Source organism: Pseudopipra pipra, chromosome 7 (assembly GCF_036250125.1).
Source record: "Pseudopipra pipra isolate bDixPip1 chromosome 7, bDixPip1.hap1, whole genome shotgun sequence".
Classification (NCBI taxonomy): Eukaryota; Metazoa; Chordata; class Aves; order Passeriformes; family Pipridae; genus Pseudopipra; species Pseudopipra pipra.
In genome coordinates, this window is record NC_087555.1 from 16,124,600 (window position 1) to 16,151,771 (window position 27,172).

Genomic DNA, 27,172 nt, shown 5'->3' on the forward strand with positions numbered 1-27,172 from the left:
ATTTCTGAGTCTTTGCATTGCTTGCTTTTTGTTTAACTTCTATTCTTGCATAATTCTGCAAACATTCTTAAAAAAAACCAATGTCTTTAAAGTGCCAGCGGTGCCAAAGAAACCTGTTCCAAAAGAAAAAGTACCACCTGCTGTTCCTAAAAAGGAGACAACTCCACCAGCTAAAGGTATACTTCCTCTGCGTTGTCTTCATGGTATATGAACTCTAATTTCAGTCTTTTGTCCTCACTGTTTGTTGAGAAACCTGCATGTGTTTTATGTCCCCACAGTGGTTTTTTCATCTGTTTGTAACTGAATATTTTTTGCCTGTTTGTTTCAAGTCATTTGTTGAAAACATGTGAGAGTCACTTTAAAAAATGAGTGTTTTGTCATTAAGCTGCCCATGAAAGTAGTTCAGAAAGAAAGAATATTTTTATTTCTTCTGAAAAGGAATCTTTCAAGAATATATATTTTTAAACATTATTCTTTTGTCTAATCTTCAAAATTAACATAGATGTTCTTTCAGGAAGTATTTAATTCTTTGATGTTTCAGGAATCTTCCTTGTTAGATTTGCTCTTCTTCTTTCTAACTTCTTCCAAATAGCTTTGAAAACCCTAAAAGTAAATTATATCTTAAAGGGCCAGACGTTCTCAAAAGAACTGTCCCTGAAGAAAAGAAACCTACACGTACACCTGAAATAGAAGTTCCACCAAAGAAAGGTAAAGGAGGCTTTGATATGAGATCTTATGAAAATATTTGGGCCATTTTTCCTAGCTAACATCTTTTAAAATGATTGTTGTGTCCTTTACACTGTTGCAAGAGTACCCAGTCTCAAGTGGAAATTCAGCTCTCAGTGATATACTGTAAACTCTGAGGCAAATATTTCAGACCTGTGCTAGACAGTAAATCATTGGATTATGAATGAAAATATGCTGAGGAGGTATTTCTAGTTACATTACCAGTATGTAAACCTTCAATGCTTTTATATTTTTAATATGTAGTTGTGAATTTAGTTTAAACTGGGGTTTTGAAACCAATATATGAGTCATGAAATTGCTGAAGTAATAGGGCAAGAGCCAGTAAGTTTAAGACATTAAAGCTGTTACACCTATCCAAAGGAAAAGCATGACAATTCAGTGAGGAAAGCAAATGGATTATGCTCTTTGAGAGCAGAAACTATAAATTTCTTCACTTAATTCATTGTTCCATCAAGACAATTCTATAACTGTGTTGTATTTCATTCTCAAAAAGGCATGGTATTTGAGATCTCAAAGGGACTTAGTTTTCTGGGTTTATTTTTGTTTGGGATATTAAAAATGACAAATTATTCTGAGGTTACTAAAAGAAAGCTAATATCTTTGAAGTTCCTGAGTTTCATAAGAGAGCTGTCCTTGAAGAGAAAGTACCCATCATTATCCCTAGAGAAGAGGAGCCTCCTTTCTATGAAGGTACATCAATTACACATCTACCAAACAGTAAATTGCAGAGAATATATCAATTCGTACCCTACAGTGTTCTGTGAAATATGAGATATTTTCAATTAATTTTTAAAAATATTTAGAAGTAACTTATATCCATGACTTTTAAACCATCTCTCTCCCCAAATTTAGGTGTAGTTCAGCATTTTAAAAATTTAAAATTTAAAATGTTAAACTGAATTTAAAAATGGAGTTTAGCATTCTAAAAATGCTAAAGTTTTCTCCTGTGATAATAAGACAAATAAATGTAAATAAGAGAGAAACTAAGTTGCTGATCCAGGAAACACTTTAATCACACTGGAGCAAAGAAATGGACTTAAGTTAGACAATGGTTTAAGAGCCATCCTAAGCAACAACTAATTTTTGAGCTGGGATAGAGATTGTTAACTCCAAATGAGAACATATGAAATTCAGTTACAAACTCTATCTAATACATGAAACTAAGTAACTAGAAACTAAAATTAAACATTTGTATATACTTGTATTGATTGGGAGTGGTCACTTCTAGCAGGCATTGGTAAAGGATTAGGCTGAACTGAGATATTTGAATGACTTATGTTCAAACAGCTCCTTGTCCATATACTTGTCTGCATTTTTGCATTACAAGTTGTCTTTCTACTCTTGTCTTGTAATTAATACTAAAATATGTAAAATAAACTAATATCTTTAAAGAACCTGAAGTTTATGGAGAAGTTCCAACAGAAGAAAAAGTCTCTTTTATTGTTCCTACTGAACCAGAAGCTCCAGCAGCTAAAGGTACACCAACTCTTCAAGCTATGTAAAGCAACACATTCCCTACAAATTAGTTATTCATCTTCATCATTCCATCTGTGTGCTAATCTACTATTAAATGTGTTCGTTCTCGTGTTTCCTTATACACTATGTGTCTGTCATTGCTTCTTTGTTACTTACACTTTGTATATTATAATGTTCTTTAAAAAATGTAATATCTTTGAAATATCTGCAGTGACAAAGAAAACTGTCCCACTTAAGAAAATACCTGCTGCTGTACCTACAGAAGAAACTCCTCCAGCTAAAGGTACAAGTCCTCCAAATGGATTTTCTCTAACCTCTTTTAAAAGTGAGGTACCAAGTGAGAAACCCAACTTGCTTGTTTTTCTTAAACAACAAAACAAGGTGTCATAGACACCTTATAGTTCCCATTTCTGTCTTTTGTTAGCAGATGCTCAAACACACTGATACATTCTGCTCCAAGAATTTAAAATTTAGAAAGACTAAATTAGACAAAGAAATTTAGTAGGCAGGAGACTCATTAGTAGAACCAGGGATTAGCCTTATATTTTTTTTACTTCATATCTCATTTTTTTTCCTAAAATACTTTGACAATATATTAGAAAAAAATCTGAAACGTTGTGGCAGAAGCTTGTTTGCAGAAGGACTCTTTGCAGTCATATCAGGGACTTTAGGAAAGTCAAGATTAAGGTAATACTTTAAATTGGGACAAAATACAGAGCCACAAAAGGTTTTTCATAGCAACATAATTTTTGTAGTTGAAGTCCAGCACTAAAGAACTCAATAGATGTTGGAAGCATAATAATTAGTTAATTGCACTGGAGTTTTGCCTTGCTTTTATGGGTAATTTTGAAATTTCAAAAAATAAACTCCTTTAGATTGCCAAAATACCTAAAAAAAACCCAAACCAAACCAAACAAAAACCCAAACAAACAAACAAAGCCAACAGAAAACCCTATCAAACAAACAAAAAAACCCCACAACAAAAATCCATTAAAAAAAAAACACAGGAAAAACAAACAAACTAATAAGAAACCCAAGCATAAAAAATCCTATCTTTTCAGAGAAGAGCATATTCAGACCTGGAAGTGCTAGGAGTAAGAAAAACAATGAACTCCAGAAGGCAAAGTTGTTGAGTTGTATTCACAGCTTAATAGGGTGTATTTTTTGTATTTTTCTAGTAGAACTTTTTTGTTGTTTTACGAAACTGTATTACTTGTTTCATAGTGCAAATTTCTAAAATAAACCAATATTTTTAAGTTCCTGAAGTACCAAAGAAACCTGTCCACAAAGAGAAAATACCTCCTGCTCCACATAAAGAGGAACCTTCACACTTTACAGGTACAAGAAATTTTGAGTGGGATTTGAAGGATAAAAAAATGTTTTCATACATAAATTTTTAATTGTTTTGAGAGCATTCTGCTTATCATGAACTAAGGTTTACTTAACAGCTTACTTACCACAGTATAAAACTAATTGTTCTCAAGGGGAAAATTAGCCGCTACTTGAGATCAACATAAAGGAAAAAAAAATAAAAATAAAAAGTGACAGAGCTTAGATAGACAAGGCCTCTTGCACTCAAGGTAGTAGCTCAGTTTAGGACATACCACACATCTTTCTCTTGACAAGCTGCAGAAGTCATATCAGGATAGAATAAGAGATTTTTTTCATTCCTTATTTGAAAGCATCCTCATTTGCTGGTGGTTATAAAATAGACCTGTGTACCTTAAGAGGAACTTGAATATTTGTTTATATTTGTTCTTTATCTTATACACTGTATAGTTTTCTGAATATATTCTAAGTTAATTTAAGTGTTTAAACTAATATCTTTTAAGTACATGAAGTGTATGAGGAGATGCACATAAAAGAAGAAATTTCTACTGTTCAACGAAAAGAGGAGGCTCCAGCACCTAGAGGTATATATCTTCATCATCTCTTCCTGCAATTTACTAAGTCATGAACTCCAGGAAAATTAAATTATTCATGTTCATAGTTTAGTTCTTGTTAAAAGTAATTAATATTTGTATTCATTCTTTTAGTACCCTACTTATACGAAAAGCTTGAGATTTTTTATGATTTATCTTTCTATCCTCAAAATGAACTAATATCTTTAAAGTACCCACGGTCATTAAGAAAGCTCGTCCAGAAGAAGTGCCTATTGCTGTGCCTAAAAAACCAGAACCTACTCCTGTGTCTAAAGAACCAGAACCTACTCCTGTGCCTAAAAAACCAGAACCTACTCCTGTGTCTAAAGAACCAGAGCCTACTCCTGCGGCTAAAAAACCAGAGCCTACTCCTGTGCTTAAAAAACCAGAACCTACTCCTGTGCCTAAAAAACCAGAACCTACTCCTGTGCCTAAAAGACCAGCATCTCCACCGTCTAAAGGTACTCTGAGAACCTAGTAGAACTGAGGTCTTTTGCTGATAAATATCTTTACTGCTTCTTACACAGTTTCCGATTTAATAGATCATGGTCCACTTGTGTCAGATTTGTGCCATTTATGTTGTATGTGTCCCTGTGTCTGTTTCTTAACTTGTGTCTAATTCATAAAATTAAAATCAGTAAATACCTTCCGAGTGTGTGAATTGCTTAAGAAAACTATTACTGAAGAAAAACCTGTCCTTCTGCCTAAAAAACCAGAAGCTCTATCTGCCAAACTCCTTTCTCTACGAGTTTCATCTGTCCCTTGTATTGTTGTTGTCAAAACATTAAAAATTAGTTGAGTTTATCTATTTCTTGTAGCCAAAAATAACCTAGAAATTGTATCAGATGCTAGACAAAAAGGGACTAGAAAAAAGGAAAACTCTGACTGAGTTAACATGCAGTGAGATTTACAGAACAAACATTTTCACTTTGTGGGTACTGTGAACAACCTCAGAAATTCTATCAGTACTCAAGCAAGAAGTATGTGTACTTCCTGTTTCACACTGCTCATGTGAAACTTAGGGGTCAATGGATTTAATTGTGAAATAGAATTGGCACAGAAACCAGTTGTTACAATTCATTCAGGTATTCCAAAAGTTCTGTCTGAACTAGCAGTTTGTGTGGCACGTCCCCATTGCATGACAAAAAGTCAGTTCAGACTTGTTCTTTGCCAGATAGAACCATGAACACTTTTCAGAATTTGTAACTGTTGTCAAAGCATCCTTATATATCTATTTGTTTTGTCTTATTTCTCTGTATTGGATGTTTTATCTTTGTAATTTTTAAAACTACAATTATTTCTTTAAAGTGTCTAGGTACCTAAGAAATTAATAGATGTTGCTGTGCCTAAAAAGCCAAGAGTAACACTATCTAAATCTTATATGTCAATAATGGTAACTTTCTGAGGAGATTTCTCTTTCTCTTAGGCATTAGTGTTTATAGTAAAACTAATTTATAAAAATCCTAATAGTACGTAATAGTATACAGCATTGTTGCATGTCATATCTCTTTTTATATCTTTTGTTTATTTTCTTTCTGATGTGGTTCTTGTGATACTCTTTCCTCTTAATAATTTTAAATGCTTTAAATATTAAAAAAATGAATGCTGTTTTCCTTAAAGTGCCAGAGGTGCCCAAGAAAATTCCAGAAGAGAAAGTAGCCACTGCTGTCCCTAGAAAACCAGAACCACCACCAACCAAAGGTATGTTGCACTACAGAAAACTAAAATTTGGAAGAGGAAAAGAACCTTGATTGTGCAGATTAGTTATTTGATTGTTTGTTTGTGTTTTCCTGTTACTTTTATTTTCTGTGCCCACAGTTCTATATATGTTACTGTTTTGAAAATTCTTTTTTTCTGATTCGTAGCTGTAATCAGTGTACCAGTATGTTAGAAATATTGATGTGGCTGGGCAGGGATGAGACTGACACTTGAGAACAACAGGAGAAGAGGAGAAAAGGAGAAAAGAGGGTCTCTGTGATGTGAAATACTCCTGACAGATAATGAAAAATTAGCCCCAAAAGAGAGTATAGGATAGTGATACAGATGTCTAATAGAGGAGAAAACCCTCCATGCATAGATGAAAAATTGATATCATGAAACCATCACATACAGAAGAATGTGACAAGGAATACAAAATGGATAAAGTCAGTCTAAGGGCATAAAATAGCCCTAAGGTAATAAATATGTCAAATCAAAGGGTCTATTAAAAACATTTGCAATTCTACTGAAAAGTTTTGAACGTAACTGTAAAATTCCATATAATAACTGAAAGTAATCTCTTCCCTAAAGGGCGTGAAGGACCCAAGGAAGTAGTTGTAGAACAAAAAATCAAAGTTGCTGTGCCTAAAAAGCCAGAAGTTACACCAGCTAAAGATACTTGACATTATGACAAAAGTAACAGAATCAAAAAAATCACTTTTTTATTGTTTTAACAATATAGAACACAGTATTTAAGACCTCTCTTAGCATTTTCTTCTGTTGTTAAAGTTTTTTCAAGTGAACAAATGTGTTGTGTAATAAAAATTGTTCTTTGTAGTTGTGCTTTCACTAATAGTGATCTGCTGTTATGCTTTAATGTTGTTTATGAAATTCTCATAGTATAAAGTTATTGATATTTTTTGTGTGCCTGAGATACTAAAGAAAGTGGTCCCAGAAAAGGCTTCAGTTAGAGTATCAAAGAAACCAGAACTTCCACTGACTAAAAGTAGCTGCTGCACACAAGAAAACTCCTTAATTGTCTAGGGTACTATTTCAACATGGTGGTAATTTACTTTTACTATAAATGTATTATAAAATATTTTTGTTGTTTGAATTGTAGTTTTTGTATCTGTACCTCAGTGAGGCAGCAGAGAGAATTTTCTGTAGGCAAAGGTAAATTACATGTTCACATACAAAACCACTGATGCTTTTCATGTCCCCGAGATTTACGTTTTCTTAGTGTCTGAACACTACAGACATATCTTTGAAATGCATAAAAATAAAATTAATAATTTTTTTGAAGTGCCTGAGGTGCCCAAGAAAGTGGTTTCAGAAGAAAAAATACACATTGAAGTTCCTAAAAAACCAGAACCTCCACCACCTACTAAAGGTACATGTTCAATAGTGATGAGATTGCACACAATCTTTAATCTGTTTCTTTAAACACTACCCTTAAGTTTGTTTTATCTGCTTTTTTTATGCTCTAATATTTGTAAGTGTTACAGATTGTGTTGTCTTCTTCACTTGTGAATAGCTCCCAGTAAGCGACAATGGCTACTAATGGTGCGCAAATAGCAATACGAAAAAAACCCCAGGCTATTTATCGGATTGGGGTTTTATATGATGGTGTGTTATTTTTTGTCTTGTGCCTATTGTTGCCTTTTTAATTCCTATTCTTCAAACTCCTAACACTAAAACAAACAAATGTCTTTAAAGAACCAGAGGTGACGAAGAAAGCTGTTCCAGAAAAGAAAATACCTGTGCCTAAAATACCAGAACCTGTGGTTGTCCCAGAACCAGAGGCTGCACCGGAAGAACCAGAACCTCTACCAAAGGAAGGTAAATTTCAACACTAACAAAATAACAAAAGCAATGTTTTTCCTCTTTTCTTTAATATTATAATTACCCAGGCCTTCTGTTTTCTGAGATTCTATGTTAAACTTGTTCTATCCACCTGCATGTGTGTGTGAAACAGACATACATGGTTGTTTTTGAAAAATAGGGGCAAATCTTGCGTGTCTGAATTGTCTATATTTTATATTTCTTCTTACAATTTTTGATTATTCTTATCATTCTACCTGCTTGGGTTCATGAAAACAACCACAGCTAATATCTTCAAAGTTATAATAGAAGAAAAGAAAATATCCATTCTAGTAGCTGAGGGCAGAAAATATCAATATGATTGAAATTCCAGAAGCTCCGTCAAGAAAAACTAGATGCCATCACTGATATTTCTTAAAAGTATCTTCAGCTAATTCCCTGCAGTGCTATTAATATCTTTTGTCCCGTCCATTCTGCTTGAAATTATCATGGATTGTACTTACTGTTTAAGTTGTACTATGAGTGCATGTGTGTACGTTCATATGGGGGCATGAGTTTTGTGTGTGTGTACACTTGAGAGAAAAGAGAAAAAAGCAAAAATGTCATAAATTCATCATTAAAAAGGGCAACATAAATGATCAGTATCTGAAATGTTTTTAATATTTGCATTACAATTGTGTTTTTGTGTTTTATGATTGACTTAATTTTGGCATGATTGTCAGTGGCATTGTTAAATTTAGAACTAATATCTTTTATGTACATAAAGTGGCCAAGACAACTTTCCCAGAAAAGGAAGTACCTGTTCCAGTTTCCCGAAAACCAAAGTCCATTGCAGGACCCCCAAAAGCAAAGCCTCAAGAGGTGGAACTGCAAGAACCGCAAGTGGCTAAAGTGGCCCGAAAGCAAAAGGTTGTAGTGGCAACTGAAAAACTAGACCGTTTTCTGGCATCTGAGGAGCCCGAGACTGTTTTGACATCCCAAAAACTCAAATCTGTTGTGGCATCTCAAAAACCAGAGCATGCTGTTGTGCTTGAGAAACAAGAGTTTGCTGTGGTATCTGAGGAACCCAAGCCTGATGCAGAGCCCCGAAAACTAAAACATGGTGTGATGTCCCCAAAACAGAAGCCTGTTTTGGAACAACAAGAACCAGAACATGTTGTAGTGCTTGAGAAACAAGAGTTTATTGTGGTATCTGAGGAACCCAAGCTTGATGTGCCACCCCAAAAGTTAAAACATGGTGTGATGCCCCCAAAACAGAAGCCTGTTTTGGAACAACAAGAACCAGAACATGTTGTAGTGAAACAAGTTGTAGTGAAACAAGAACATGTTGTAGAGAAACAAGAGTTTGTTGTGATATCTGAGGAACCCAAACCTGATGCAGAGCCCCGAAAACTAAAACATGGTGTGATGCCCCCAAAACATAAGCCTGTTTTGGAACACCAAGAACCAGAACATGTTGTAGTGCTTGAGAAACAAGAGTTTATTGTGGTATCTGAGGAACCCAAGCATGATGTGCCACCTCAAAAGTTAAAACATGGTGTGATGCCCTCAAAACCAAAGCCAGTTCTGGAATCCCAGAAACCAGAACCACTTATAGCCCCCAAGGAACCTAAGCTCACAGTGGTGTCTGAGGAGTCAGAGATAGTTGAATCAACCAAAAAATCAAAACCTGGTTTGGTGCCCCCTAAAACAAAACATTTTGTGCTGACCCAAAAAACAGAGCTTGTAGCAGCTGAGGAAACAGACTTTGCTGCAGATTTCCAAAAGCCAAAGCCTTTTGCAGTGTCCAGAAAATCAAAGCCTGTTGTGGCACCCTGCGAACCAGAACCTGTCATACTGCCTGAGGAATCAGAAACAGTTTTAGCACCCCAAAAACTAGAATCTTCTACACCACTTCAAAAACCAAAGCCTGAAGTGGCATCCAAAGAACCAGACCTTGTTTTGGCACCGGAGGAACCACCACCAGCCAAGTTGCCCGAAAAGCAAGAGCATATTGCTATACCTAAAAAGCGAGCAGCTGCACAGACTAAAGGTACCTCTTCTTATGCATAGGATCTCTTTTCCTTCTCTTGAGTGTGTTATGTTTCACTGCTCATTTTAAAGCTTAATAAACATAACTAATATCTTTAAATATGCAATGCCTGAAAGACATTCCCAGAACAGAAAATTCCTCTAACTGTTCCTGAGAAATCAAACACTCCATCAGTCTACATGTTATCATGAATACATGACAAGCACACCTAGTCTTCTCCTAAGTATGATCTTAACATCTTTTGTTCTGTCTCTCGTTCTGGATCTGTTTTAAATGATGCTTGCTAAACAAATTGCACTGAATATGAGCGTGTGCTGATTTGTTATTTCAGAACATTTCTGTTGTCCTCTGTGTTTCAGTCTCTGTACTTACATTGTTTTATTGTTGTTGTAAAATTAAATGCACTAATATCTTTGAAGTGCCTGAGATGGTTGAGAGGACTGTTCCAGAGGAGAAACTGCCCCCTGCTGTATCTAAAAAAACAGGAGCTTCGCTTCCTAAAGGTACATGTCACCACTATTATCATCGTAAGGAAGGGTGTTGTTGGGTTTTTTTTTAAAGAGTCTCAGTTCAAATTGATCTTTCACTGTATACTTTGATATCAAAAATGTGAGAGATATACCAAATATGAATTGCTGTGCAGGGGTGTCAAATATTTCCTCAACTAAAACCATACAAACTTTTGCTGTACTAGGTTTAAGACATATCAAGCAGATATGATGAACTTATGTCTATGAAAAAATGCTAAAAACTTAAAGATGCTAACAAGAGAATGAATTCATAAACAGTTGTTCACATTATTAGTAGAGATGGCTTAGTACATGGTTTAATGGGGCTTGGCAGTGTTACGTTTACAGTTAGACTTGATGATTTTAAAGGTTTTTTCCAAACTAAATGATTCTAAAATTCTATGAGAAAACGTTCATTCTGCCACCAGATTCTCTCCATCTGAAATACTGTGAAGTACTGACTCAAAGTAATGATATAATCTTTCAAAAAATTTAAATTAATATAAGAGGAAATACTTATAAGCAACATCTAGTAATTAGAATGGAAGCCAGGAGATGTTAGAAGGAAAATGTGATAAGTTAAAGAAGAGAGGAAACATGCAAAGACAGAAAAAGAAAGGTGAAGTCAACCTGAAGGATAAAAATAGTGATATTATCCAAGTAACAAGTAAAAAGATGACAGTAACTACCTAAACCAGGACAGAACACACAGTCTTTAATGAAACATGGCTGATGCACAAATACAGTAGGATTCCGTAAGTCCCTGATCATCTGTTACTGAGAAGCCATATGTTTTCTACATCTCCACCTTGACTGAGAAACTAAGACCAAACCCAGAATTCCCACCTCCTGTGTGATGTATTTGACACCCTGGTCATTCCACAGCTTTGAAGCAAAGCATAACTTATGACTGAATGTAACCACAGCACTTTCTCAAAACAGATTCTGTGAATATACTATTGACTGTCTTATTGTTTCGTATACATCTGCAGTGCTCACAAAACTAAAATATACTAATATCTTTGAAGTGCCCAAGGTGCCCAAGAAAGGTGTTCTGGAAGAGCCTATACCTGTAACTGTGCCAAAAAAGCCAGAACCTGCCACAGTTCGAGGTACCTGTCACCCTGTGCATCAGTCTGAATGAGACTGTTTCTTACTGTCTTACATGTTACTTCTGATGTCTGTTGTCCTGTCCATTTGTGATTTCATGACATTTCTACATCCTGTGTTAAGTAACAGTTAGGAAATTGATACTCTAGTATTTTTTATCAGCAACTCAGGTTATATTTTGAATTGGCTGTTTTGTTCTCCTGTTTTGAATCAGTAGATACAAAAATAATATATTTTAGCAATTTATCATAAGTTTTTCATATGGCTGGCCAATTCTGTTATCTTAAATTGTCACTGAATGTCTACATGAGTCTTTAGAGAGACTCAGGTAGTTTTTATGACAGACATAAATTTTTTGAAATGAAAACCCAATTTTTACTCAGCAATGCACATGAGTGCAGTAAGAAGTGACAGCATATCAAGTGCTTAGAAAAAGTGCTGATAATTTGGGACTTTATAAGGAAGAAAAGGAATCATTGTAAAATCCATTGCAGCATACAGGCTGTGGAAGTTGCCACAGTGCAATGAAAATTGAAACGCAATAGGTAGTTAGGGTAAGAAAATAAGCCAATAAAAAGAAAAGCATAGGCAAAGAACAGAAATAGAGGACAAAAATAGGGAGAAAAGAGAACTACTGTGTCCTCACCCTGTCTCTACCAAGACTGCTGAATTCCAAGCACCAGCAGATTCATGAGGAATGGCACAGATTAGATATGGGCTGGGGTTGGTCCCAGGGAAAAGCTGGATCCCCGCAGGGCTGAGAATGACAGTCTCTCCTCCCAAGGAGGGAAGGCTGCTAAATACAGAGCAATGTATCCTAATTTGCACCTCAAGCTGTACCTAAACATAGCCAACAGTTTTCTCAGAGAACTCACTAGGCATCACTCCTCTGTGCCTGTGCTGTGTGAGATGTTGTGTGTCTGAGAGCAAGAGAGAGCAAATGAGAGAGAGAGAGAGAGAGAGACATGGGTTGATGTTGTGAGACCTGTTTGGTGACTTTCATGAGCTCATCTCCAGTCTCTGTTTCATTGTGCATCTTCCTCTTTATTGTATAAAACTGACTGTTACTAATATCTTTGAAGCACCTGAGGTGCCCAGGAAGGTTACTCGTGAGGAAAAACTACCTGTGGCCACTGCCAAAGCACCAGAGCTTCCAACACCCAGAGGTACCTGTCTTCATGGATAACTTAACAAAGGAGATACTTAATCTTCTTCTCCTAAGCACTGTCCTACCCTCTCTTGGGCTGTCTCTGATTCCTGACTGAGACTGTCAAGGTTGTGCGTGTTGGGGAAAGAGTGCTGCATGGGCGTGTGAGGTTTTGAGCTGGTGTTGTGATGTTCTGTGTCTCTGTTGCCCTGGTTTTTGTTCCTACTTGGCATGTGTTTTCAACAATGTAAAATGAAACGCACTAATATCTTTGAAGTGCCCGAGATGCCTGAGGCTGAGGTTCTGGAAGAGGAAGAGGAGGTGGAAGCACCAGAAGAGGTGGCACCGGTTGCCGAGCCTGGAGAGCCAGAAGCTCCTCCAGCTGAAGGTATATGGTGGTGCTCTGAAAGAGCCTTCCATGCCCTCTGGATTTTTTTGCTGCAGTATTGAGTGTTCCTTGCCCCTCTGCACTCTGTGGGGAAGGGTGAGAGCAGCATCTGGTCATTTTGTGCCTCTATGCATCAGTACATTCCTGCAAGAGGGGGTGGGGCTCACCAGGATCCCCTCCCTCATAAGCCCATACTTGGACCATACTACTGTGAGTAGTCCACCTGAAGTAAGAGTGATTAACTGAAAAGGATTCCTTGGTACTCTATCAAGTGTTTACTTTCCTGCTTTGCTGCTTGCCATTTGACTCTTTGCTGATTTTAAGCTCAGTCAAGTAAAAGGATCTAATATCTTTTAAGTGCCTGAGGTGACTGAGGAGGAAGAGGCAGAGAAGGAGGTGCCAGCAGTCATTCCCCCAAAGCCTGTGGCTGTGTCCAAGAAACCTGTGGCTGTGCCAAAGAAAACAGAACCTCCACAAGCTAAAGGTATATCTTCTGGAGAGTGTTACCTCTTATTTTAGTGTATCGATTAGTATTTTCATTTGTTATCCCTTCTTTTCTGTAAGATTTGTTATTTGTCCTCTACCCTTAGCCTCTGCTGAACTATCTTTGTGCATGTGACTAACCATCCAGTCACTAGAGGAATGTCACAGTGTTAAGAAATATCTAAATTCTTTGATTTTGTCTCAAATGTTATGAGCTTTTCTGCTAATTTAACTTTGAAATTAAGAGGAAATAATATCTTTAAAGTGCTCAAGGTGCCCAAGAAAGATGTCCCACAGGAAAAGCCACCCGTTGCTGTACCCAAACAACCAGAACCACCAGCAGGCAAAGGTACAGATCATCACTCTTAGTATCATCGTTAGAAAGAAACGTCATGCTCTTCTGGACTTCAGTTCAACTAATTTTTCTGATGATGGCCTATTGGAGATAGGTGCCTAAAAAATATGAAAAGCAATGTAGGGTGTCAAAGAAATGACAGAAAAACTAGATTCCATTCTTTGAAAAATATCTGCAGCTTTCTGATATTTTTGTAAAGTTTGAGAATAAACAATTACTGAATGTTTATTTTAAGCAGAATAACGTTTTTCTGCTGAAGAGCCTGAAAATAAGTCCTAAGTTTAAAGAACAAAATGTTGCATCCCTGAAATTTCTAACAAATGATAGCAGCAATATCAGTTATCTACCTCTTTGAAAGTAAGTTAATGTCAATGTGCATGAGGTAGATTTACTAGCAAAAGACTGCATATATCTACTGATTATCTTACTAGCACATTAATATAGTCAAAAAGACAAGACAGAAATACATATTTCTGAAAACAATAGAATCTAAATGACAAGAACTGTGGAAAACAGAAACTTTAAAGGATATGTAAAGAATGGAAATAATTGATAGTAAAAAACAAGGAGGTAATGATAAAGCAAATGCTAATTTCCTAAAAAATTGTTACAATGCTAAACTAGTTGTGTGTTATATATGGCTGATGCACAAATACAGTAGGATTCCATAAGTCCCTGATCATCTGTTACTGAGAAGCCATATGTTTTCTACATCTCCACCTTGACTGAGAAACTAAGACCAAACCCAGAATTCCCACCTCCTGTGTGATGTATTTGACACCCTGGTCATTCCACAGCTTTGAAGCAAAGCATAACTGATGACTGAATGTAACCCCAGCACTTTCTCAAAACAGATTCTGTGAATATACTATTGACTGTCTTATTGTTTCGTATACATCTGCAGTGCTCACAAAACTAAAATATACTAATATCTTTGAAGTGCCCAAGGTGCCCAAGAAAGGTGTTCTGGAAGAGCCTATACCCGTAACTGTGCCAAAAAAGCCAGAACCTGCCGCAGTTCGAGGTACCTGTCACCCTGTGCATCAGTCTGAATGAGACTGTTTCTTACTGACTTACATGTTACTTCTGATGTCTGTTGTCCTGTCCATTTGTGATTTCGTGACATTTCTACATCCTGTGTTAAGTATCAGTTAGGAAATTGATAATCTAGTATTTTTTATCAACAACTCAGGTTATATTTTGAATTGGCTGTTTTGTTCTCCTGTTTTGAATCAGTAGATACAAAAATAATATATTTTAGCAATTTATCATAAGTTTTTCATATGGCTGGCCAATTCTGTTATCTTAAATTGTCACTGAATGTCTACATGAGTCTTTAGAGAGACTCAGGTAGTTTTTATGACAGACATAAATTTTTTGAAATGAAAACCCAATTTTTACTCAGCAATGCACATGAGTGCAGTAAGAAGTGACAGCATATCAAGTGCTTAGAAAAAGTGCTGATAATTTGGGGGTTTATAAAGAAGAAAAAGAATCGTTGTAAAATCCATTGCAGCATACAGGCTGTGGAAGTTGCCACAGTGAAATGAAAATTGAAGCACAGTAGGTAGTTAGGGTAAGAAAATAAGCCAATAAAAAGAAAAGCATAGGCAAAGAACAGAAATAGAGGACAAAAATAGGGAGAAAAGAGAACTACTGTGTCCTCACCCTGTCTCTACCCAGACTGCTGAATTCCAAGCACCAGCAGATTCATGAGGAATGGCACAGATTAGATATGGGCTGGGGTTGGTCCCAGGGAAAAGGCGGATCCCCGCAGGGCTGAGAATGACAGTCTCTCCTCCCAAGGAGGGAAGGCTGCTAAATACAGAGCAATGTATCCTAATTCGCACCTCAAGCTGTACCTAAACATAGCCAACAGTTTTCTCAGAGAACTCACTAGGCATCACTCCTCTGTGCCTGTGCTGTGTGAGGTGGTGTGTGTCTGAGAGCAAGAGAGAGAAAGGGAGACATGGGTTGATGTTGTGAGACCTGTTTGGTTACTTTCATGAGCTCATCTCCAGTCTATGTTTCATTGTACATCTTCCTCTTTATTGTATAAAACTGACTGTTACTAATATCTTTGAAGCACCTGAGGTGCCCAGGAAGGTTACTCGTGAGGAAAAACTACCTGTGGCCACTGCCAAAGCACCAGAGCTTCCAACACCCAGAGGTACCTGTCTTCATGGATAACTTAACAAAGGAGATACTTAATCTTCTTCTCCTAAGCACTGTCCTACCCTCTCTTGGGCTGTCTCTGATTCCTGACTGTGACTGTCAAGGTTGTGCATGTTGGGGAAGGAGTGCTGCATGGGCGTGTGAGGTTTTGAGCTGGTGTTGTGATGTTCTGTGTCTCTGTTGCCCTGGTTTTTGTTCCTACTTGGCATGTGTTTTCAACAATGTAAAATGAAACGCACTAATATCTTTGAAGTGCCCGAGATGCCTGAGGCTGAGGTCCTGGAAGAGGAAGAGGAGGTGGAAGCACCAGAAGAGGTGGCACCGGTTGCCGAGCCTGGAGAGCCAGAAGCTCCTCCAGCCGAAGGTATATGGTGGTGCTCTGAAAGAGCCTTCCATGCCCTCTGGATTTTTTTGCTGCAGTATTGAGTGTTCCTTGCCCCTCTGCACTCTGTGGGGAAGGGTGAGAGCAGCATCTGGTCATTTTGTGCCTCTATGCATCAGTACATTCCTGCAAGAGGGGGTGGGGCTCACCAGGATCCCCTCCCTCATAAGCCCATACTTGGGCCATACTACTGTGAGTAGTCCACCTGAAGTAAGAGTGATTAACTGAAAAGGATTCCTTGGTACTCTATCAAGTGTTTACTTTCCTGCTTTGCTGCTTGCCATTTGACTCTTTGCTGATTTTAAGCTCAGTCAAGTAAAAGGATCTAATATCTTTTAAGTGCCTGAGGTGACTGAGGAGGAAGAGGCGGAGAAGGAGGTGCCAGCAGTCATTCCCCCAAAGCCTGTGGCTGTGTCCAAGAAACCTGTGGCTGTGCCAAAGAAAACAGAACCTCCACAAGCTAAAGGTATATCTTCTGGAGAGTGTTACCTTTTATTTTAGTGTACCGATTAGTATTTTCATTTGCTATCCCTTCTTTTCTGTAAGATTTGTTATTTGTCCTCTACCCTTAGCCTCTGCTGAACTATCTTTGTGCATGTGACTAACCATCCAGTCACTAGAGGAATGTCACAGTGTTAAGAAATATCTAAATTCTTTGATTTTGTCTCAAATGTTATGAGCTTTTCTGCTAATTTAACTTTGAAATTAAGAGGAAATAATATCTTTAAAGTGCTCAAGGTGCCCAAGAAAGATGTCCCACAGGAAAAGCCACCTGTTGCTGTACCCAAACAACCAGAACCACCACCAGGCAAAGGTACAGATCATCACTCTTAGTATCATCGTTAGAAAGAAACGTCATGCTCTTCTGGACTTCAGTTCAACTAATTTTTCTGATGATGGCCTATTGGAGATAGGTGCCTAAAAAATATGAAAAGCAATGTAGGGTGTCAAAGAAATGACAGAAAAACTAGATTCCATTCTTTGAAAAATATCTGCAGCTTTCTGATATTTTTGTAAAGTTTGAGAATAAACAATTACTGAATGTTTATTTTAAGCAGAATAACGTTTTTCTGCTGAAGAACCTGAAAATAAGTCCTAAGTTTAAAGAACAAAATGTTGCATCCCTGAAATTTCTAACAAATGATAGCAGCAATATCAGTTATCTACCTCTTTGAAAGTAAGTTAATGTCAATGTGCATGAGGTAGATTTACTAGCAAAAGACTGCATATATCTACTGATTATCTTACTAGCACATTAATATAGTCAAAAAGACAAGACAGAAATACATATTTCTGAAAACAATAGAATCTAAATGACAAGAACTGTGGAAAACAGAAACTTTAAAGGATATGTAAAGAATGGAAATAATTGATAGTAAAAAACAAGGAGGTAATGATAAAGCAAATCCTAATTTCCTAAAAAATTGTTACAATGCTAAACTAGTTGTGTGTTATATATGGCTGATGCACAAATACAGTAGGATTCCATAAGTCCCTGATCATCTGTTACTGAGAAGCCATATGTTTTCTACATCTCCACCTTGACTGAGAAACTAAGCCCAAACCCAGAATTCCCACCTCCTGTGTGATGTATTTGACACCCTGGTCATTCCACAGCTTTGAAGCAAAGCATAACTGATGACTGAATGTAACCCCAGCACTTTCTCAAAACAGATTCTGTGAATATACTATTGACTGTCTTATTGTTTCGTATACATCTGCAGTGCTCACAAAACTAAAATATACTAATATCTTTGAAGTGCCCAAGGTGCCCAAGAAAGGTGTTCTGGAAGAGCCTATACCCGTAACTGTGCCAAAAAAGCCAGAACCTGCCGCAGTTCGAGGTACCTGTCACCCTGTGCATCAGTCTGAATGAGACTGTTTCTTACTGACTTACATGTTACTTCTGATGTCTGTTGTCCTGTCCATTTGTGATTTCGTGACATTTCTACATCCTGTGTTAAGTATCAGTTAGGAAATTGATAATCTAGTATTTTTTATCAACAACTCAGGTTATATTTTGAATTGGCTGTTTTGTTCTCCTGTTTTGAATCAGTAGATACAAAAATAATATATTTTAGCAATTTATCATAAGTTTTTCATATGGCTGGCCAATTCTGTTATCTTAAATTGTCACTGAATGTCTACATGAGTCTTTAGAGAGACTCAGGTAGTTTTTATGACAGACATAAATTTTTTGAAATGAAAACCCAATTTTTACTCAGCAATGCACATGAGTGCAGTAAGAAGTGACAGCATATCAAGTGTTTAGAGAAAGTGCTGATAATTCAAGGGTTTATAAGGAAGAAAGAATCGTTGTAAAATCCATTGCAGCATACAGGCTGTGGAAGTTGCCACAGTGCAATGAAAATTGAAGCACAATAGGTAGTTAGGGTAAGAAAATAAGCCAATAAAAAGAAAAGCATAGGCAAAGAACAGAAATAGAGGACAAAAATAGGGAGAAAAGAGAACTACTGTGTCCTCACCCTGTCTCTACCCAGACTGCTGAATTCCAAGCACCAGCAGATTCATGAGGAATGGCACAGATTAGATATGGGCTGGGGTTGGTCCCAGGGAAAAGGCGGATCCCGGTGGGGCTGAGAATGACAGTCTCTCTTCCCAAGGAGGGAAGGCTGCTAAATACAGAGCAATGTATCCTAATTCACACCTCAAGCTGTGCCTCAACATAGCCAACAGTTTTCTCAGAGAACTCACTAGGCATCACTCCTCTGTGCCTGTGCTGTGTGAGGTGGTGTGTGTCTGAGAGCAAGAGAGAGCAAATGAGAGAGAGAGAGAGAGAGAGACATGGGTTGATGTTGTGAGACCCGTTTGGTTACTTTCATGAGCTCATCTCCAGTCTATGTTTCATTGTACATCTTCCTCTTTATTGTATAAAACTGACTGTTACTAATATCTTTGAAGCACCTGAGGTGCCCAGGAAGGTTATTCGTGAGGAAAAACTACCTGTGGCCACTGCCAAAGCACCAGAGCTTCCAACACCCAGAGGTACCTGTCTTCATGGATAACTTAACAAAGGAGATACTTAATCTTCTTCTCCTAAGCACTGTCCTACCCTCTCTTGGGCTGTCTCTGATTCCTGACTGAGACTGTCAAGGTTGTGCGTGTTGGGGAAAGAGTGCTGCATGGGCGTGTGAGGTTTTGAGCTGGTGTTGTGATGTTCTGTGTCTCTGTTGCCCTGGTTTTTGTTCCTACTTGGCATGTGTTTTCAACAATGTAAAATGAAACGCACTAATATCTTTGAAGTGCCCGAGATGCCTGAGGCTGAGGTCCTGGAAGAGGAAGAGGAGGTGGAAGCACCAGAAGAGGTGGCACCGGTTGCCGAGCCTGGAGAGCCAGAAGCTCCTCCAGCCGAAGGTATATGGTGGTGCTCTGAAAGAGCCTTCCATGCCCTCTGGATTTTTTTTGCTGCAGTATTGAGTGTTCCTTGCCCCTCTGCACTCTGTGGGGAGGGGTGAGAGAGCATCTGGTCATTTTGAGTCTATATATGCATGACCTTTAGTGCATTCAAGTAAAAATAACTAATATCTTTAAAGTGCCTGAAGTGGCTGAGGAGAAAGAGTCAGAAGAGGAGGTGCCAGTGGTCATTCCCCCAAAGCCTGTGGCTGTGCCCAAGAAACCTGTGGGTGTGCCAAAGAAGCCTGTAGCTGTGCCCAAGAAACCCTTGGCTGCGCCCAAGAAACCAGAGCCTGTGACTGTGCCGAAAGTACCGGAGCCTATGCCTGTCCTTAAAAAACATACAGTTCCTTCAGTTAAAGGTACATACATCAGTGACTGAGTCTCTTCTTTTCTCTATTCTCTGGATACTTGTTTCACTGATGTATGCAGGGCTAAATTAATAATATGTCACTTAAAATTTTATTATTCTTTATGTTTTGTATGCCCTACTCTTTTTAGACATTGCACTTTTCGTTATTGTATGTATATATATGTATCTTAATATTCACAAAAATGAAAATTTACTAATATCTTTAAAGCACCTGAAGTGCCAGAGAGAACTGTCCCAGAAGAGAAAGTGCCTCTTACTACACCTAAAAAGCCACAATTACAAAAAACAGAGCCTTCTCCAACCAAAGGTATATATTGCCAGGATGACATTTCCTGAGAATAAATGTTTTCTATATTCTCTCTTTTCTTAGTTCCCAACTAAGTCTATTAAATGTGATAATTGTTTTTAGACTACCTTGAGAGAGACTGGAGCACAGTCTTTCATGATTATGGCCACTGTTATTGTGTGCTAAGTGTCTTTGTTTTTTGTGTGTATCATATGTACATTTATATACACACAAATAAAAGAAACAATATTTTTTTTTAAGTGCCTGAGGTAACCAAGAAACCTGTCTCAGAGGAGAAAGTACCTGTTGCTATTCCTAAAATACCTGAATCACTACCAAGTGAAGGTTTGTGCCATCATAGCTATTACTATAAGGACAATCCTTTGTCCTCTTCTTCTAAATATAAGCTTAAAATAGATGTTTTCCTTTTTTCTCATTGTGATGTTTGTGAATTGTTCATTTCCTATTTTAGATAATAGCAGTCAATATTTCTTGTGTCTACTATTATATTTTAATTTTTGGAATTATAGTATGTGCTCCTGCACAGGACATACCTAAAAAACTATGTCATTTTTAAGATAATAGTAAATTCCCACTAAATTAGAGTCTCTCAAACCCTCATATTTGTAATCTGAAATTATTAGAGAGCATTGAAGATTTTATTCTTTCCTATTATGTCTCATCCACAAATTTAATGTTTAGTTTATATTGTATACATAAAAAATACTATTCTTCACGTAACCCAGATTCATTCTTAGAAAGAGAGTGGTTTCTCAAAATCTTGCATTTACCACAAAGGTAACAGATACTGAGTGATTAGTTTTCCTAATGTGTATTTGTCTGTGTCTTTTGGAGTAGCTTTCTTTGTAGTTATATCAATCTAATTGTTCATGTGAAGCCATCTTATAATTGAAAACTTACACCAGTTGTCAATATTCTTTAAAGAATATGAAATCATAAAGGAGACTGAGCCTGAAGAAGCAGAAGAAATTCCAGTTGTAGAAGTCAAAGAAGCTTTACCAGCTGAAGGTATACAAAGTACTTCCCTAGAGGCTGCCAGATACCTTTCTTTCATTACTGGGCATTCTTCATTCTGTCATTCTTCACATGTGTCTGTATGTTGTAGGTCTTTGTGTAATTTTTCCTTTGTCAATATGTTTTACAAATTATTTCTGATCATTTAATTCTACGTACAATTTAAAGATTATTTTAAATGCTTTTGTTTTGTTTCTTGTCCACACGAGTCTTCTCATCATTTGGTGTTCACCTTTGTTCTCATATTATTGACATGCTTTTTTAAGTCAGCTTGGATATTTCTATTGTGTGCATGCTATGAAGCAATAACCTAAGGCTCTTTCATGCTCCCATTTAATTCAATGATATTTTTTCACTGGTTTCACTGGAAATGGAAAATGGTGGTCTTTCAGTTTGTATTTTACTCTTCACATAACTACCATCACAATATATTTGTTCTAAATCTACCTAATGTTATTTAAAGTGCTACAACCTGAAAAGAAGGTCCCTGAAAAGCGAAAACCACCACCACCTGCTGCACCAACAGAAGATATTAAACTGGCAAAAGATCTACTTAAAGGTATAATCATCTGAAGCCACGAATAACAGTGGAAACTCAAACATATAATCTTTTAAAACTATACTGATGTATCTTGAAAAGAGTGCTTTAAAAGTTAATCATTTTGTGTCTTTTTTATTTCTTTTCTATTTTACTATCACTTTAATGGTGCGCCTTACTAATGCTCAGTCTCTCATTACATTTTATGTGTTATGCCAAGTCAGTTTACATGGATTCTTTTCAACAGGAAAAAACCAATTCATTAAAACAATCTTAACCAAGTTAACACTTCCTTCTATCCTTAACGTAGTAATTCTTCTCTCTTTAACGTATTCTTGCAAATGAAAAGAATCCCCAGCAATAATTTGCTGGTGTTACTATATGAACTTGGGTTTTGAATCAACTGTGCTTCCTACAGACCATCTGACTTTTTCTAAACAGTTAATCAGCAAGAATCTTTGCTTTGCAGCTTTTGTCTTTCTATTACATCAGTAGTATTAATCAGTTGTTTGGATTTTTTAGAAAGCTCCTTTTTGTTTTTAATCTAATTATGTGTGTTGTAAAATTCACATAATTTTCTTTAAAGCTCCTGAATCAAGGAAGAAAGCTGTGACTGCAAAACCCGGTGAGCCTCCGAAATTGGAACCCCCACCTGCTAAAGGTACCTAGCTACTATAAGGATCTTACTTAAAATAAGCCTCTCATGGGCCCAAAGTTGTAGTTCTTAGTATCTTCTTCTTTAATTGGCTCGGATATATCAAAAAGCTGTCTATGTTAAATTATGCTCAACAGTGCACCCCTGTCTTGGGTGTATATGTTTGTGTTCTATTTATGTCCAGTTTAATCTCATGTCATGCAATCCTTGAGATGCAATAGACAGAATCATAGAAAAGTGAGAAAGTTTTTATGAGTTTTGTCACTTGTGTAGATGCTCGCTTTGGTTTTCTGCTTAGGGAAAAATAAAATATAAAATACTGTTTAAATATATAGAGCATTGTTCCAACATATCTAGTTTATTATTTTTCTGAAATGTAACTTGTTTTTATGAGAGGACGCTTTCCAGAGATGGGAAGGAATAATGTATTGAGCAAGCCACTTTGCAAGTACTCCTTTATATTATTCATATGTACTGGAGTTTAAGATCAGCTAAGTAGCTAAGCAGTGAACATCTCTTCTTAATGCTGTTCCAGATTTAGAAATTACAATGGATCCATATGAATATCACAGACAGTCAGCTCAGATGAATAGATATGTAACATAAGTCTGTAATGGAAGAGGAAAAGGAAATAAAAATGCTACTATAACTCTTTTTTAATACATAACCTTTATAGTTTTCTCGAACCATACTTCTCTTCTGTTGATTTGTATGAAAACTTTCTCTTATGTATAAGCTTAGGTGACAGCTGTAAGCAAATAATATAGAAAGTATATTATAATTATTTACTTCAATATCAGCAGTTTTACCTTTGTTTTTAATATTCAGTAGTGAACCAGCATTTGATTTGTATGTTTGGACAGGCTAGTTGTTGGTTAGCTCTTATGACTGTTATGAACCTATAATAAAATCTGGAATAATATTCTTTTAAGTGCCTGGACTTGTAAAGAAACCTCGCAAAGTAATTCCTGAGGCTACTCCTCCACCAAAAGAAGAAGTTGTTTTGAAAAGAGGTATAGTAACTTGGCTCTGTTGTAAAAAACCCAGCATATTAACCTTGTTCAGCATGTTCCCCTAAGTAAAATTGTTTTATGTGTGTGGTATGTAAAATTACATAATCAAATACTATCTCTTTTGTAGTTGCAGGGATGAAGTGAGGATAGCCAGAAAGTCTCTCAGATCCAAAGGGTCTGTAATGAAAACAGAGCAGAACACTGAAAATCTAGTTCCCTATAACTCTCTTTACACTAGAGCTGAGAGTTTTCCACTGTCTTCAGCTTCTGGACCTCTGTCCAGTGACAGTGTAAATGTTGTTAAAGTTACATACGTAGCCTCTGTACTCTATTTTATGGTTTTTTAGAAGTAGTGCACAGATCACAGAATCCTGTGGTACTACTGGACATTAGTCCACTTTCCTGCAGAGTCTGGGACATTCTGAGTCCCTTTGTGCTTAACTATTGCTTAGAAAAATAAGCACTAATTCCAATTCTCTTTGAAATACCACAGACAGATGATTTGTGCCTAAATACCTTGCAGCCAACCTTCAAATTTCAGAGAACATATTAGAATATAGATATTCCACTTTTCAGACCCCTCAGTCATCAGTTATTTCAATCTATTAGATATTTCAATCTATTAGATATCCAAGATGTAGGTTTGAGAGGACAAAAATAAGTGAAATAAATAAAATGAAAAATAGATATTATATAAATTTGAACTCTCCAAATATAATACTTGAAGATTTAATCTTGTTCTCTCTCTGAAGTCAATAGAAGTTTAATAATATTCCTGCATTTTTTCCTAAAAATCATCTTTAACTCCAGTTATTAATTCATAATTACATATAGTAAGTCATCGTTTAAATATGTGAATAAATGTATGATATTATAAGAAATTTTATTCCATTATAGACAGTTAACATTGACATCTTTCCTCTCAGATGGACTACTCTTACTAAAACCTTCTTTTTGCCCTAATTGATTTGTATTTTAAAAGACTTTCAGAGTAGTATCTTGAATAGTTACAAAAATCTTCCATTTGTATTGAACTATATATTTTACTTTCCTGTTTCTTTATGATTGATAATATATATTTAATCTTTTCTTGTTCACTGTCTTATTCTTTGTTTGCCTGTGCTTTAAAAACTGAAATTCCTTTTTTTTTGAAGTTCTTAAAAAGAAACCTGAAGAGGAAGAACCTAAACCAGAAAAAGAGCCTAAACCAGAAGTTAAACCAGTACCTACCCCAGTAGAAAAAATTAAGAAACCTGAAGGTACTAGATTGCATTCAAATCTATTTGGTAAATTATAATTTAAAGAAAAAATAAAATTCCACTATTAAGTGGAATTCTCTTAAATTCAGGAATGAAAGTGAGATTTTAAAAGATGGCTTGCATTGACCTAATTATGTAAGTTAAAGCTTAGCTGAAAGCACAACCAAATTTGATATTCACATTTGTGTCAGAATTCTACATTTTGGGATTGTTTCTCAATCTTTATTATGTGCAGAAAAGAACTTTACAAATATTTTATAATACTCATAAAAGTATAACTACAGTGAAACATGTAATCCAAGCATTCTTTTATATAACATTTTACAAATACTTGTCCATTTCCCCATTTATTGTTTCAAATTTATTCAAATCTCACTCTAAGAAATACATATTCCTAAACCTTATGAACATCTGAAACTTTTATGTGTGAAAACAATGAAATTTTTAAATGCATTGGAAGTTACTGTATTTCGGGATTCAAAATGATTCACTATATCTTAAAAAATTAAAATATTATTTTAAAGTTCCAGAAGTTCCTAGGAAGAAAACTGAGATACCTGCCATAAAAAAAGAGGAGAAACATGTGCCTGAACCACCAAAAGGTACAGACGTGTGGTGCTCTTTTTCCTTATGGCAGCAAGTAAATTATATTCAGTGCTGAATATCATGCTATATTAAGATAATGCATTACTGTCATCCAGTCTGCCCATAACTACTGTGTCAAGATTAACCATTTTAAATTCTTCTGGGTTTCTTGTTGTCTTTAATTCTTCAGCGCTTGAAAAATTCATCTTTTTTTCCATTGTATCTTGCAATCCAAGAGTTCATCTCAAGTTAATTTCTTGCTTTTCGGCCGAATAAAATATAAACCAATAAATTCTGTCTTCATTTATCTCTCTCTGTTGTTTCTAACTTTCAATGTTCAATGTAATTACACAACATGTAAATTAACCTACTTGTAATTTCTGTGTTTGAAATGACAGAAACTAAGCAAGCAGTTGTGCCACCTCCTGAGCCTGAACCTAAACCTGCAGTAGGTAAGAATTCTTTAGTCATGAATATTGGTGAAGCATTTTCCATTCAGAGATTTCTGGCTGAAAGAACATTCACAGAATCATAGAATACCAGATTGGAAGGGACATTAAGGGTAATCTGGTCCAACCCTTTTTGGCAAAAGCACTGTCTAGACAAGATGGCTCAGCACCCTGTGCTGCTGAATCCTAGAAGTGTCCACGCATTGAACAAATTCTTTTGATATTAATAAAAGTGGAACTTTCATACCATCTACAAAACATTTTAAAGAATATAAAATTTTAAATAATGTATTAAAACAAGAATTCTTTTTTCTTCCCTACAGCTCTAAAATCTCCAAAACCGGCTGCAGAACCAGCACCTGCTGTTACTGCTCCAGTGACAGCCCCAGTTGTTGGAAAGAAAGCAGGTATTTATGTTTATTCTATGCTATTTATAAGGTTTTTCTCTCTGAGATACCTAAATACCTTCAGGATAAAAAAATGAAAAGCTATACAATAACTCATTCATTACAGGAAGATTTGAGGCCCTATTCAAGGATCTTATTACTCTAGGTACTGTCACCAGATCTAAAAGTGTCTCTGATATACTATGAAGATGAATCTGTGTTCTTTTTTTTTCCTGGATGGTGATATGTCTGTCTTCATTTGTTGTCCTACAATGAGATCTGTGTATTCTGTTGATTCCTTCATGTTGTTTATATCCTTCATGTTGTTGATGTCTGTCTTTGAATTGTATCTTGTATTTTCTTTGTAGAAAAAGGGAAGTTACACGTTTCTAAACAATCATTGTGCTGTTTAGTTTTCTGATTTTAACTTGTCATTGAAGTCCTGAGCAAAAGTGGCAGTTGTGTTGAAGAACTAGAGTATTACTACTTTCATCTGATATGCTTACCCGGATCATAGCCTGCTGTGGAAAAAAAATGAAGATTCTGATTCCTCTGAAACACTCTGAGCCCGTGCTCCACCAGCAGAACTGATGTACATTCTGCTTGCCCACCGTTCAAAGGGCCTCATGTTATAGATCTTGGGCAGCTGAGAAGCCTAGTCATGAATGTCTCTTGGCCACTGATCTGGTGATGTAGCGAGGCCTCCAGTGGCATAATTAACCCATTTTACATCAGTGGCCAGATAGCTGTCATTTTCTGCTACTTTTAACCTGGACTGGATTTAAATTGGTGATCTAATGAGACAATACTAACAGTGGTGAGACAATACTAACAGGTCTTCTGTTCATGTGTGCCGTTCTTGTCTTTCTTTTCTTTTGTGACTGTGTTGTAAATTTTCTGTTGTGTGGAGAAAAAATGTTCTGTGTTAATTTTA

General features: G+C 36.4%; 1 protein-coding gene across 1 annotated transcript in view; it reads left to right on the forward strand.

The window, feature by feature from the left end:
* TTN (titin) overlaps nt 1–27,172 on the forward strand; it is a 244,337-nt gene that overhangs the window by 111,947 nt on the left and 105,218 nt on the right. Inside the window, exons 148-183 of the mRNA XM_064660725.1 lie at nt 93–176; nt 628–708; nt 1,354–1,437; nt 2,140–2,223; nt 2,435–2,506; nt 3,481–3,561; nt 4,056–4,136; nt 4,337–4,606; nt 5,766–5,846; nt 7,147–7,233; nt 7,560–7,682; nt 8,431–8,687; nt 8,787–8,969; nt 9,135–9,696; nt 11,234–11,317; nt 13,209–13,216; nt 13,616–13,682; nt 14,629–14,712; nt 15,775–15,858; nt 16,117–16,227; nt 16,586–16,711; nt 16,976–17,059; nt 18,006–18,089; nt 19,168–19,251; nt 19,510–19,620; nt 19,800–20,021; nt 20,241–20,339; nt 20,580–20,663; nt 21,264–21,347; nt 21,817–21,912; nt 22,478–22,552; nt 23,479–23,559; nt 24,714–24,818; nt 25,343–25,420; nt 25,802–25,855; nt 26,176–26,259. Coding sequence (XP_064516795.1) covers nt 93–176; nt 628–708; nt 1,354–1,437; nt 2,140–2,223; nt 2,435–2,506; nt 3,481–3,561; nt 4,056–4,136; nt 4,337–4,606; nt 5,766–5,846; nt 7,147–7,233; nt 7,560–7,682; nt 8,431–8,687; nt 8,787–8,969; nt 9,135–9,696; nt 11,234–11,317; nt 13,209–13,216; nt 13,616–13,682; nt 14,629–14,712; nt 15,775–15,858; nt 16,117–16,227; nt 16,586–16,711; nt 16,976–17,059; nt 18,006–18,089; nt 19,168–19,251; nt 19,510–19,620; nt 19,800–20,021; nt 20,241–20,339; nt 20,580–20,663; nt 21,264–21,347; nt 21,817–21,912; nt 22,478–22,552; nt 23,479–23,559; nt 24,714–24,818; nt 25,343–25,420; nt 25,802–25,855; nt 26,176–26,259 — 4,119 coding nt within the window. The remainder of the gene's footprint in view (nt 1–92; nt 177–627; nt 709–1,353; nt 1,438–2,139; nt 2,224–2,434; nt 2,507–3,480; nt 3,562–4,055; nt 4,137–4,336; nt 4,607–5,765; nt 5,847–7,146; nt 7,234–7,559; nt 7,683–8,430; nt 8,688–8,786; nt 8,970–9,134; nt 9,697–11,233; nt 11,318–13,208; nt 13,217–13,615; nt 13,683–14,628; nt 14,713–15,774; nt 15,859–16,116; nt 16,228–16,585; nt 16,712–16,975; nt 17,060–18,005; nt 18,090–19,167; nt 19,252–19,509; nt 19,621–19,799; nt 20,022–20,240; nt 20,340–20,579; nt 20,664–21,263; nt 21,348–21,816; nt 21,913–22,477; nt 22,553–23,478; nt 23,560–24,713; nt 24,819–25,342; nt 25,421–25,801; nt 25,856–26,175; nt 26,260–27,172) is intronic.